Genomic DNA, 13860 nt, shown 5'->3' with positions numbered 1-13860 from the left:
TTTACACACACAGATGACTTTTTTTCTCTTTTGTCTAAAAGTGAACAACATCTCAAAAGAATAAAAAAAAAGAACAAGCTCTCGGACAAGACACCTTTTCTGATACTTTACTTTTTAGGGTCCCATTTGTCCACAGAAAAAAATAGACACAAAAATTTAATTTTCACACACTACTCTACTATTTCCTATTCATAACAAAATATCTTTGTAGTTGAATCCCACTACCAGGAAATGATTGGAAACTTGATGTCTGAAGAAAATAATTTGGAACAGCCTACTCTGGCTTCTATACAGAGACTAACATAAAATAAATTTCATAACTGTAGACAGATACCCAAACAGAAATTCAGGTGAGGGCTTTGCAATAGTAAGAAACCTCTGTGAAAATACCTTATTTTCAGAAAAGACCATATATTCTTACTCAAAAGTTTTATTCCTGTTTACTATCAGGTCTGGCTGATTCTTACCTTAAAACCTAAAAAATTATTTCTGGGTACTAGAAATAACCACTTTTCTGTCTGCATCTGAAGAGTAGGAAGTGGCCCAACAGACAGAAGACAACTTCATGGATTCCCTCCCTCTCACTTTCAGGATAAAGGTATAATTTTACACTATTTTCACATTCTTGCTTTTCCTTCTCCCAAGAACATCTTCAGAACAAGTAACTGCAGCTTTTACAAACAGTAGTGGAATTTGCCTTTTTAACAGCTGCCAACAAAGTCAGTCTATCTCTTGGCAATCTCAACTGACTGGAAAACCCACAAAGAACAGCTGCTATGTACATAGTTGTCTATAGCCCTAACAAATAGTAAAAGAAGTTCAATTTATATTTAGCTAGGTTTCTTTTCACAAAAATTCTCATGTTTTGTTCTTCAGAGTTTTACAGCCTCTAAAGCCATATACACTGAATTCTTGACCTGATTTCAGAGCAAAATGTCAACTAAAACACCCTATTTAATTTTATTTTATATTAATACATGAAAGGGGCAGTTTTAATACAACTGAAGCCACGTTTCTCTCTTCCTCCCCAAAATCTGGTGAACTGTAAAATCAATTTTGTCTTCAGTTCTGCTTGAAATTTTAGTTTATCAAAATGAATAGCTCACTGGTACAGCAGGGTAGGTCAGAAAAGCAGTATTTTCTTGAAAAGACTTGCAGTCCCTGGTTACAGAACACACAGGAGCATTGTAGTGCCAGTGGAAACGAAATTTAAACCCACAACAAAATGTGATCAACTACTTTGTAAACTTCCTTCCTCTGACTAGCCCAAATTTCTGGGACATTCTGTAAATCAAAGAGAAATTTAATCCCCTCTATCAATCATAAAATATTTGAACTGGATCATAATTGGTTTTTATAAAATCTTTGCTCTCACAGCAAATCCTTAAATCAGCAGTGGAACTCATGATTGATTATACAATGTGCTTAAGAACAAGGGAAAATGTAAACACAAAATGGTCCAATTTAATCCGCATTTTTACTATTAATAGCAGCAAAAGTAGACAATTTATTCAGACTTCACCAAAAGAAATTTGTGTTCCACCAACAGGGCTCAGGGAGAAGACTACAGCGATTCATTAATTTACAGACCCACCCATGTCCTATACACTATACTGAGATTTGACTGAAAATGTAAGCAGTGCTATCTGAATATCAGCCTAAATCAACTGAACACTGTGGAGTTTTGTACATATTTAAAAGCACCTGCATAAAATTTGCCATTTCCCCATTACCCTTGATTTCCCTGGAAATCCTGTGTTCTTTCTGTAACATTTTCCTGTGCAACCCTGACAGACTTGTCATTTTTTTCCCCATTAAGCCTATAATTCAGTAATTATTCCTTCTCACAGGTGAAATGAGCAAAATGCTGATTGGACGAAAGCACACACTCCTCAGAGCTCTCCCAGATTCATTGCTTTGACCATCTGTGTCCTTCTCGACTCGGTGCCCACGAGCCATCCGTCACCAGAACAGCTCACGTGGCAGGGAGAATATGATGGGAAATCCTTCAGCCTTCAGCAATGCCTCACAAACTTCAGGACACTGAAGGGGAAGACAGCAATCATCCAAATGTGCAGAAGTAACTCCACGTGAATACCATCACTGTTCTGATGTGAAGGAGCATTATGTTTTCAATGTATTATGTTTTGAATGACACCTTCCTTACCTTTGTCATCCCTTGACAACGTGAACTGGACTCAAGTGTGTGCAAAAATCTAAACTTCAGCAACAGCTCCAAAGGACAAACAGATGTGCCCTGGGCAGCAAAAATTATCCCAAATAAAGCTATTCTATGCTTTGGCACAAGCCACTCCAGCATGCCAATAGGTTGAACTGAAGTAATGACAATATGACTGACTGAACACAAATCTGGAAATTTGGGTTCTATGCCCAGCTCAATCACTGAAGGATCTGGTCAAATTGCAGCTGCTGCTATTGCTTTTTTCAGCTTTCAAATATTCTCTGTAATAACGATTTTGGGCTCAATAGTACATAGTGGCTTAAGACAAAATTAAGCAGATTCCTACGTTTCTCTGGTAAGGCTTCACCTCAGAGTGAACTCTTACGTCTGGCTCATCTGGATTTGGATGTGCAATTCAGCTGCACTGCAGAAGAGTCTGTGCTGCTGAGCATCCTTCTCATGGACCCAGGGCACAGCCATTCACCTGCTGCTGGACAAGCTGGCAGAGGAGCAGTAACTGCAAGCACCTTAATGAAATTGTTGACAGAACTGAAAATCCCATCAGTGACTGACCAACACTGTTTGCTTTGTCAAGAATCAAAGAAGGACCCAAGACTATTGTTAGACCCCTAAGGATGAGTGTACTGCAGAACCAGGATACCCCATCTCTCAAAGGAATCTCCGGGACTTAAAAACCAAGAGCAAACCTACCAACAATACAGTTTAAACAGAGGTCAGAAATTTCTGTCCCTTTCAGGTGGCTTTGGAAGTAGTAGCTAAACATAAAATGATTCCTTATTATTTTAGGGAATGTCACTGTATTTAATTGTATTGCAGTGTAAAATTAGCACATATCTACACAGAGCACACACCTTTGTTCTTGATGTGGCTGGACTATTCTGCATGACTGAAAACAAAAAAGCTCTTACTCTGTCACATTGCTCAAGTGGTTACTAAATATTCTAAGACATCTCTTGCTTGTATATTCAGCTTTGTGAACGGCAGAAACCCCATTTTCCTGCTGCACTCTGTAGTGTACAAAAGCTCACTGCAACCAGAGGGAAGCATGCAGCAAGCACTGTGACACAGTCATTAATCCAATCATTAGGTCAGTGTAGTGAAACTGTGTGCATGGTTAGCACAAAAGGGCAAAAAAAACCCAGACTGATGACTACGATTGAAAAGGTCAGTATGAAATATAATACTGACAAAGGAATTAAGCACATGCAGAACTTGTGCAAAGAACTCATCATATAGGGAATAAATATTTACAGGTATTTAAACACTGCTTAAGATGACACTACCTAAGCTACTTAAATGGGTAAAAGAACTCTACTTCAAAGCAAACCCTTTTGTTTTGTCACAACCCTACCCTCAAGCCATAAAAATAAAGAGCATATTACCACCAGAATAATTATGCTGAACTGAAACAGTGTTAATTCCATTAGTTATTTCATATGTTTGAAACTGTGTCCACCCCACACAACTTCCCTCCTTCAGGAAAACACCCTATCCACTATTCCTCTAATCCACAGTAGTTTACTCAAATAGTATCACATGTTACAGAATTTGTTCATAGTTATGCAGAAACTTGGATTTCAGGAGGGGAAAACAAAAGCCCACATGTGTGGGAAGAATTAGGGAGGAAAAATTTAGTCTGTACTTAAGCATAAATAGCCCCCTCTATTCTTAAAAACACCATTAACTTGAGACCTTGGTAATCCATCTAATGTTCTTCTATTGCCCATACAGTAAATTAATGCCTTGAATCTCCTACTAATGGAAACATTTTTCACAGAGAATGGCAACTTTCTCATCCATGCATAGCTTATTCTAAGTCTCTGAGTTAATTTAGCTTCCCCCCAGAGCTAAATTTATTAAAAGAATTGAACACCAACCTGAGCCTCCCTCTGCCAGGTACTTGTCCTTTGCATAGATGACAGAATCCAGCATTGACTCAAAGAGAAGGAAATAACCCTGTTTATAGAAAACAGAAAGAATTTAGAAATCATTGTGTTTCTTCTATTTAGACATTCAACAGATAGGCTTTATCAACACAGTTTAAGAACATTATCAGCCCATACACTCAAAGTTTCTCAACAACAGCACTGTCACTTCAAAACTTATTATATAAAGTATCATCTTCCATTTCCCAAACTGCAAGTATGTAGCACCCAGAGAAAATAACTATGCCATCTACACCAATAATTACCCAACAAGAGATCTACAACATTAAAAGACATTGAATTCAACTCAAAGCAAGTGAAAAGCTGTGTGTATTGATTTTTTAGTAATAACTGTGAGGTTCCAAGAAAAATAATAATAAACAATAAAAAATCCCTTCCCCTTCAGATCTGCAAGTTACACTGAAACTATAATCAGAGAAAGGCCAAATGGAATGCATCTTTGCTTCTTCATATTTACAACCTTGTGGTGCCCTGTATCATCCTAGTCAGTGCTCACTAAGAGAGGGTGAAATAAATTGTGTACCAAACAGGTTCTCTGGGTGTTCTACATCATTTAGCAGCACTTGGACTTGCAAAATTTCCAGGACAAAAATGTTACAACTAGATTTGCATAGGGCTTTTTTGGGTAGAAATTAATTTTATGGCAAGTTAATCTTACTGCTATTGGTGTTTAGAATAACTTACTGTAAACTTCAATGAGTCATTTGCTGAAACAAGGAAACATTCTTTATTTGAATATTTAAGATATTAAAAAACTCAAAAACTATATTAAATGAAATTAACATTTTACAGAGAACATCCACTTTCTCAACTACTTCTAAACAAACTGCATACTTATGAGATATACAGTCCTTTGTTTTCCAATTGATATATTGAATTTATACCTTTCCTGTCCTCCAAGTTTGAGCATTGTTACTCAATACTGTAACATATTTCATCTACATTCTCGTAACACCAAATGTATTAAGACAAACACCAAGAAAGATTTTGAATTTTCATTTAGCAACCTAATTTTCATTTTGCTTAAAGCACAGCTTAGACAAGTGGCTTGATTTACTTGGCAAGAACAAAATGGACAGCTGAAGTCCACACTTTGGACCTGCAGTCCTACAAGCCCAGTCAGCAGTAATTTACCAAAGGAAAGCTAGGAAGCTGCACCAGATTGGATGTTAGGAAAAATTTCTTCACTGAAATGGTTATCAAGCACTGGAACAGGCTTGCCCAGGACAGCACTGGAGGGATTTAAGTCATGTGAATGTGACACCCTGGGACATGGTTTAGTGCTGGACTTTGAAGTGCTGGGTTGGACTCAATGATCTTAAAAAATATGCTTAAAGTTCAGAATTGCTTATAAATGCCATTTTCCACAGCCTTCAGAACAAAAAACAAAACTGAAAACCCCAGGAACCTGAAGCATGACATATTTGTATTCAAAGAGGACACAGTGTAAAAATAATGGCCATGTCCTTTTCTTAATCTGTTTCTTCTGGTAATAGTGCTCCACTGAAAACTTTTCTTTCCAATCTTGCCTGTTCTTCTACTTTACTGCCCAATTTCTGTACATCCTTAGAATAAGTCCCAGAAGGATGACTACTGCTTTGTGAGCAATAGGGCTGTTATTAAGCTTTGCTGAACAGCTGAAAAGGCCTGAAGCTCCAGCTGCGTCAGGCAGGGATAATTTGATGCCCATGGCAAGCCAGAAGAACAGCATGGAACCACAGCTTTCTTTTTTATACTGTTATGGCTTAATAACAGAATATGTTTACCTCATAAAAAGTATTTTTAGATGCCTTTAACTGAAAATGAGTTGTTTTCATGGTATTTTAAAGATAACCTCTAGGACATGTTGAAGACTAATCGCTAGCAAGAGCCAGTAATTCACAAAATGACATCTTTATGGATCAGTTCTTCCTTCCTTCTTTCTGCCCACTAACTACAACTGCCAACCTGTGCAAGAAGTACAACTGGAAGACACTCACTCAGGAGAAATACAGAAAAATTCTCACCATCCTTTCCCTTTCCTCTCTGGCACTGCTGGTTCTCCTCCCACTCCCACTCAGTTCTTTCTCCATCCCAATTCATTACAGCATTCCTGTAAGTTATGTAAACCATCAATGGTACTGAATCAAGTAATTTACTACTTACACCAAAACACTTTGCTCAGTGTGCTGTGCTCATCTGTAAGTTAGAATGTAATTTTACAGCCTGCTGCCCCACCTGAAGAGAAGCCTTCTAGAAACAGAATTATACCTGACATTTTTCCCCGTGATGCTGTGGGGAACTCTTGCTTCACCCCAAAAAATGGTCAAGGGTTTACTTTTTCTTAAGCATGCTGTGACATCCTCAAAATCAATCAGTGCAAAGAGATGTCTATGATACAAATCCATGAGCTGCATATTATTAGTACAATCTTGATAGTTGCTAAACTAAGACATATAAAAGGTGACATTCTCTGTTAAAGACAACCCAAATGCGCAGAAAACTAAATTTTATGCTGTCCCATTACATATTTTCTACTAAAAAGCTGGCCATTTCCTTCTCAGAAGGAACATGAAGTTCTGTATTTTTTATATTTGCAAAGATCAAATGAAATATTCCCCAGCTAACAATAAAACCAGTAAACAAATGACAGGAACAGAAATGCACAGCACTGTGAATAACTGTGTTCAAGCATACGCCTGCCCTGCCTCATGTCTGCCCCAAGGAGATATCCACTGAGCCCCTTGAATCCACAGCAATGTGAATTTTTCTACATTTCTTATATATCCTTTATATCTGTATTCTGTGTTCCTAACAGAATTATAAAAGGCTCATAAATCAATGCCTTAATATCCTGCATCGTTAATTTTTTTCATGTTATTCAAATATACTACAGCATTCTTGTATTTATTTTCATTTTAATTCAAAGCTACATAAAAATATTTTACGACTGATCCAAATACAAGTATTCAAGTTCTTTTAGTTTAAGTGTTTCAGTATTGACATGATAATCTTTGTGGAGAAAAAGAGCTTAAGCTCTTTAAAAGCATCAAAAAGTGGATCGGGAACAGCAAGAATTAGCAGAATTTTTGGTACAGCAAGAAAAAAAAAAGTGTAAAGATAGAATTTGGAAGAATTGTTTAACTACTTGAATAAGCATTGTGTTTCCCCTCCACTTGCTATCAAAGATGCATTTTAATATTTTCTATAACATTACTGAAGCTGGTCTAGCTCTTCAGATTCAGTAAGGCACAATACTGAATATTTATGAGACAAAAAACTATCAAATCACTGGCCCAGAGAGTCGACTTTATCTTTTTTTAATCCACAGTGGTATAAAAAAGTGCATTATTTTCTTAAACTGAAGTTTCTAACTACAAGATTTCCACTGGCCTACACAGTAAAGCAAGTCACAGAAGGTATGCAACACAATTGGATAACAGATTCTGATGTCCAATACAAAATTTAATCTGGCATTAACAAATGCACAAAACTGATGTGGCCCACTCTATGTCATGAAAAATTACATTTTATTTGACAAAATTCCCTCCAAACCTGTAGCACACTTAAATGACAAGCAGCAGCTACACATAAACACTTCAGCATGCCCTGCTGCAGCTCCATCTCTCACATGCTGAGTTTGCCTTCATGATCGTCTCTCATGTACGATTTAATTAAAAAAAAAGAGAAAAAAAAGAGGAAGTAAAAAGACAGAACAAGCTCACAAATCTCAGAATGACAACTTGACTTTGTCATTATGCACACTCTGTTGTTTTCTTAAACAAATAAAAGTGAGAACACCAAACAGGAAGATGTGAAGAGCAGAAAGGTGATCCCCATTACTGGTGTTGACAGAAAAAAAAAAAAAAAAATCATGCAAGGAAATAACTGTGTATCTCTCACAGAAACAGGGGAAAGAAGGAAGGATAGAGAAGATGGTTTCAGTGTTTCAGACATGCTCATTTCCTTTTCTTTTCCCTAGATCCTCAATGCCTCTGCTCACAGCCCATCCTCATGTAATTTCAAAATTATTTAAAAAAAAGGAGAAAGAAATATAAAAGTAAGAAAAGAAAAAGGAGAAAAGAAAATATTAGCTATCTGACCAAAGACATGATTAAAATACAAGTACTGGGTTGTATCCTAAGTGTATTTTTATCTGACAGTCCATCTCTTCCCCACTTTTATCTTGTAGAACTCTACTGCATATTCAGTATCGTAAAGCACTGCATAAAAAGCCCAGTTTATGAGTACATGTTGTACACTAACATTGTAGTGTACAATGTTCAGCAACCTGCCTTTTCAACAACAAGAGAACAGCTCACAGCTCTTCACACCTCCCACTGCCTTCCTCTGTGTTTTACACACTGGGTTGAATTGAACACAATCACAGAAGTGTCCTGGTCTGATGCTGACATTGTCAAACACAAAAACTTCAGATGTTACATACTAAATTTAGCACATTACAAACAAGTTCACTGCTAGCTTCTTTCACAGGCTCAAATTAAACTACTGAAGATAGAGCTGCTCTTCATTCAGCCTCTAACCCTGGAACATGAAAAAAACATATCCAGAGGAATTTAAATTCGGAAAGTATTAATATGGAAGATGGCAAGTATGCATTTGAAATACAAATTTCTACATAGACACACATGCAGTTATACATACCTGCCCACTGTGTAATTTGAAATGCTTTTCCTATTTTTCCATTATTTAAGGGAACAAATTTACAAATGAAAGAAAGGGAAGAAGAGCAAGCAGTTTGTGGCAGTCATAGGTCACTTCTGCAATTAAGTAAATGATCATCAGAAACCATCATACTGAGATGCTCATAATGCAATGCTGTACCTTTTATAAGAAACTGCTCTACATGAACCTTTCTCAGAAAGCCTAATCTAGAAACAATCCTGGGAGAATGCAGTATTTTTCCTCTCTCTTGCCTCATATTTGTTTTTAATTTTCTGATGTTCCAGACAAAGCTCTAAAAGGGAAAAAAAAAGCTTATTGTGTACTGGTCTTAAGTAGTGATCTGTACCAAGCAAAACAAAGCTATGGCTCCACAAAAGGGTTTGACATTTACTAATCTAAAAGCAGTTTGTTTTCTAAACAGAACTGCAACTTTTCATATTTTTGTTACAAAGAAAAACATGAGAATTTTCCTGCCAGTCCATACAGATTCTCTGCATAAAGAGGCAAAATCTGATATATACTGAATTCTTTTTTGCTCTCATGCTTCAACATTTCCAACATTTTCAAGCACTTACATTCACATATTAAGAACAGATTTCGCATTGTATCATGTAGGGAAGGAAATGAAAAAGTAAATTCACACAAGAAAGCTAGACAAAGAGAAATCTTCATCTGCATTAGGCAACATAATGTTCCTTTCTGGACAGTGTTGGAACAGTGTCCAGCTATCAATCTTACTTCCACAGCATTGCCCTCTTTATCTCTGACAAGCAGCAACCTATAAAAATCCCAACATACCTAAATATTTAGAATACCTAATCAGATTAAGTGCATACTGTTGTACATACTGTACATATGCAGTACATACATTACATGGCTATGTAATTATAACATAAAAAAAGGTAAATTAGCACACAAAAGAAAAATATCCAGCATTTAATATGCCATTTCTTATAAAAGCTGAGTTTTGAAATTCTTTAGTTTATCTCAGAAGCACTGATTTACAACAGAACTTTAGCTCACCTACCCATGTTCCCTTTAAAACCAAATCTTGGGCTCCAGAAGGAGAAATGTATTTTGGGAATATTAATCTTGGTGCACATATTAGGCAGTGGATAGAAGCTTCCCTGAAAAACTACAATTACATTTCTTGTGAAGCCACCATACTGTCAGAAATCACCAACCATAATGAGCTATTTTTAAATCACTGTTTTAAACCAATGGCTTAAACTATCATTGAAACTAGTGACCTCAACACTAAATTAAGCTCATGCTTCAAATAACGTACATTACAGCAGGGGAGGAAAACCTGCAGATTTCTAGTTCACTGACAAATGTAATAAACAAATATTAAAAAAACCAAAAAAAGGCAAACCAATTTTGTTTTCATGTTTCCCTATGGAAAAATAGGTAGATACATATGGATCCACAGTGAGTGCGTGACTTCCCCCTCAAAGGCCATTGTATATAGCAGAACAGCCACAGTTTGTTAAAAAACAAAACCCCACAAAGAAACAAGTAACACTGAACATAAGTTGTCATTACTGATCTTAAATTTCAGGTAGAAAGGAATTTTTAAGTCACAAGAGCTGGAAGTAGCATGAAGAAAACCTGTGTTTTGAAGTGCTTTTTGAAGGCTTGTGATATTAGGATACTGAATAGCAGAAGTTCACAAAAAACAGTTCAAAGAGATATTTTCTATCACATTTTTGATAGGGAACACGCATTCCGATGTCACTATGAAACTCATGCTGGCACTAGGTTTTGTAACACAGATTTCTTTATTAGGATTAACAGCAGGTAGAAAGGACAAGTGTGTAACAGTTATCAGCAACTACATGAAAAAGTTAACAGGCCAACAGCTGAAATCCAATGGATTCCAGGAGATGGCTCATTTAGACACTGCTGTCAGTCACACTTATTTTGTACTTTCAAAATCAGTGTTTTTACTGTGATGCTAAAACCCAGAAATGAAAAGCAACCTTGTTTTCAAGCTCTCTCAGTATCTGCAGATTTCCAGAGGCAGCACCTCCCCTCCTTATCACCTTTCCTGCACAGTCCGGAGAGTCCTTAGCTGAATTTGCAGACTGAAGTTATTTTACCCATCAGAAAGAGCTGGCTAGATGACTAATACAATATTCCTCTATTATTTTCACCTGAGCAGCCACAACAGTATGACTGAATGCTTTATAGATTTCCAAACTAACTACGTAACAGAAACTTCCTGCACCCAAAGCAGCTCAACTGTACTTTGAGAGGCTTGACTTGAAAGAGCTTGAACAAGAGGGACCATAAATTGTGTCCAAGTACCACACAATCAGGGCTGCCATCACATCTCTGACATTGTCAAAGATACTGTTGGAACCATGATAGATGCTTGGGTTAAAATAAAAGTAGTATCACTTATAGAATAGCTTTTCAAATGAAATAAAACCCATCTTTTTCCTGAACACAACTTGAGAAGAATAGCCATTCACCTTACCATCCACTCAGATATAATTATGTCCACTTTTTCCAAAGGCAGATCAACTTCCTCAATTCTTCCTTTGACTAATGTAATAATCTTTTCAAGTTTATTTAATCTGCAAGTGAAAACATAAATGAATTAAGTTTCTATTTCTAATTTATGCCATCAAGAGAAATATACTGACATCTATATTTCACATTCCTCCCCTCAAACCTTTTGGTTTAACTAATCAAGAAGCACTAGAATTTACTATTCCTCCGTTATATTTCACAGGGAACATTTCCAAGTAGCTAAAAATCACAGCGGATTTAGTGCCAGAAGATGGCAGGGAGTAGATCTGTATACCTCCAACGTGCCATGCATACAAATGTGCAAGCTTCAGAAACCAGGAAAACAGAGAAGACAATTTAAAACTGCTGGTCCTTTTTATTTAAAAATTGCTTGTTTCCATTTCTCCTCCACTGACCTCCACAGCAATCAGAGCCTACTCACCACACCAGGACAGCAACAGAAATTAACTTCCTTACAAGGCTGTTTGTATGACTCACTTTTTTATTTAACCAAACCAGCTGCAAAGTCACTGAGAACAAAGCTTCCCTCTAAATCAGTACTACAGTTATTCAACAGTAAAGACACCCTCACCACTGGGCAAAAGCATCTGCAATATTCAGTACCTGCACTGATCAGGGATTACCTCACATGCATGTCATGGTACAACCATCCTGCATAAGAAGGGAGGGACTGGGATAGAACTACAGGTTTTGAAACAAGAACTGCATGATAATAAAATAAGTGTGTACATGCTTGAAATGTACTGTTTTTCTTCTTGGCAAACCATATTAGTCTTTCTTGCACTTATCTTTATTACCATGGCTATTCTTACAGAGGGCAGAAAAATATTCCCACCACAGAAATTTTTCTTCCCACTGCAGTTCTTATCTCTGCCCCTTCCCTCCCTCTCCTAATATCTTACTCTTACATTCTGTCTGACTTTCAATGCAGACCAGTAATGACATTAAAAATTCAATCTAAAAGACAATGGAAGAACGGTCAGTATGAAGGGAGGGAAAGGAAAGGGTCAGAGGGCTCCTTGAACACACGGGCTGTTGCAAAGATCAATTAAATCCTCTACACAAGACAATCTTCTGTTAGAAGATAGCAGTTCATGTCCAATATCATATTTAATGCTCTAAACAGAAGTAAAAACAGAAGTTCAAAGTGAGGAATGTTAAAGAGCTATCACCCACAACAACAATTTAAGAAGGATTAAAAGAGATCTAAAGATAAATTTCTAAATGACCACATCCAGGGACATGATTTAAAACAACAGAGAGGAACAGGATTAATTTACTACATATGTGTTTTCATTTATAATGTTTAAAAAAACCCAAACCAACCAATGTGGTTTACACATTGTAGGAAAAACTGAGATGTTATTTAGGAAGTCTACTTCAACTTTCTATACTAGCTTAACAGTGACAAATGACAAAAATCACATCATTCACTGTGCTAGAAATTTTACCGGGACTATTCACAGCAAGAAAAAGAAAAGGCAACCATTTACTTTAAAGTAAGTTTATTTTTAAGGCTACTCATACTCTGTATCCTTATACATGCAACATGGGTTACACTGTTTCCAGTAATTTGCATGCTAGAATTAACCTGAATTCTGGGACGGACAAAAGCTTTGAGAACACACTTTAGTCACAGGTGGAAGCACGCTCCAACAGTCATTCTTTAAGCTAGAGTTGTTCAGTGTACCAATAAATAATCGTTACTCCACTGCAACTTTGTCAGCTTTATTCCTTTAGGAAAAGTAGCTTTAACCAGACAAATATAAATTGTTTTGATGTGAACTGGAGACTTTAATGTGAATTGAACCTTTTATAGCAGAAAATACCTATAAATACGCAGCCTTACTGTTGACTTGCTGCGTACTTCAAGTGGCATCATCTTAAGAGTTTAAGAGTTCTGATTCACTGTTTTTCTTAGAGGCCTGCCCTTCTCCTCCCCAAAGAAAATACATATTGACTATTACTTCTACTCTCCCCTAAGCATAAATAACACTCAAGAGGACTTTGTGCGGCTGTTGAAAGTTATAACAGCCCTAAATTTGTAATCTAGTACGTTAGACATAAAACACTATTTCACATTTGCAAACATTCTGAAGATGTCAGGGACTCAGGGGAAAAGTTCTCATCAAGGAATGAGTTCTTGTGCCAGAAAACCATTTTAGTCAAACATGCACTTAAGGTTTAGCATGGTCCTTTTCCCAAGCAGATATTTATTTGAGTAATTTTACAGCATCCAAGTGTGTAGTGCTGCACCACTAATGTGTGAATGTTACCTAACAAATTCTGTACAGACAACATTACTTGTCTGCCACTTGAGCTTGCACAAAAAAAATTGCCACTCCTAAATTCTTCCTAGAATTTGTCACTTCCAAAATCTACCTAGATCTTATTTTCAAAGTTGTAATATCAACCTAAATGAAAAAACCTACAGGCTTCAGCTATTAACATTGCACATGAACACTTACACTCCTCCTACCTCATCCTAGGAAATCCTTTGTAAGTCTT

At 36.7% G+C, this 13860-nt stretch overlaps 1 protein-coding gene across 3 annotated transcripts in view; it reads right to left on the bottom strand.

Moving 5' to 3' along the window:
- PRMT3 (protein arginine methyltransferase 3) overlaps positions 1-13860 on the bottom strand; it is a 53237-nt gene that overhangs the window by 23506 nt on the left and 15871 nt on the right. For all 3 annotated transcript variants that reach the window (XM_005531588.3, XM_014260257.2, XM_014260256.2), the window contains exons 9-10: positions 11297-11396; positions 4081-4159 (exon numbers count right to left, since the gene is read on the bottom strand). In XM_005531588.3, the coding sequence (XP_005531645.2) occupies positions 4081-4159; positions 11297-11396 (179 nt within the window). The remainder of the gene's footprint in view (positions 1-4080; positions 4160-11296; positions 11397-13860) is intronic.

This window comes from Pseudopodoces humilis, chromosome 7 (genome assembly GCF_049639895.1).
Source record: "Pseudopodoces humilis isolate 2021_Gansu_Grassland_sample_001 chromosome 7, ASM4963989v1, whole genome shotgun sequence".
Lineage (NCBI taxonomy): Eukaryota > Metazoa > Chordata > Aves > Passeriformes > Paridae > Pseudopodoces > Pseudopodoces humilis.
Note: the sequence above shows the minus strand (reverse complement) of the source record. Positions and strands in the feature narration are given on the sequence as shown.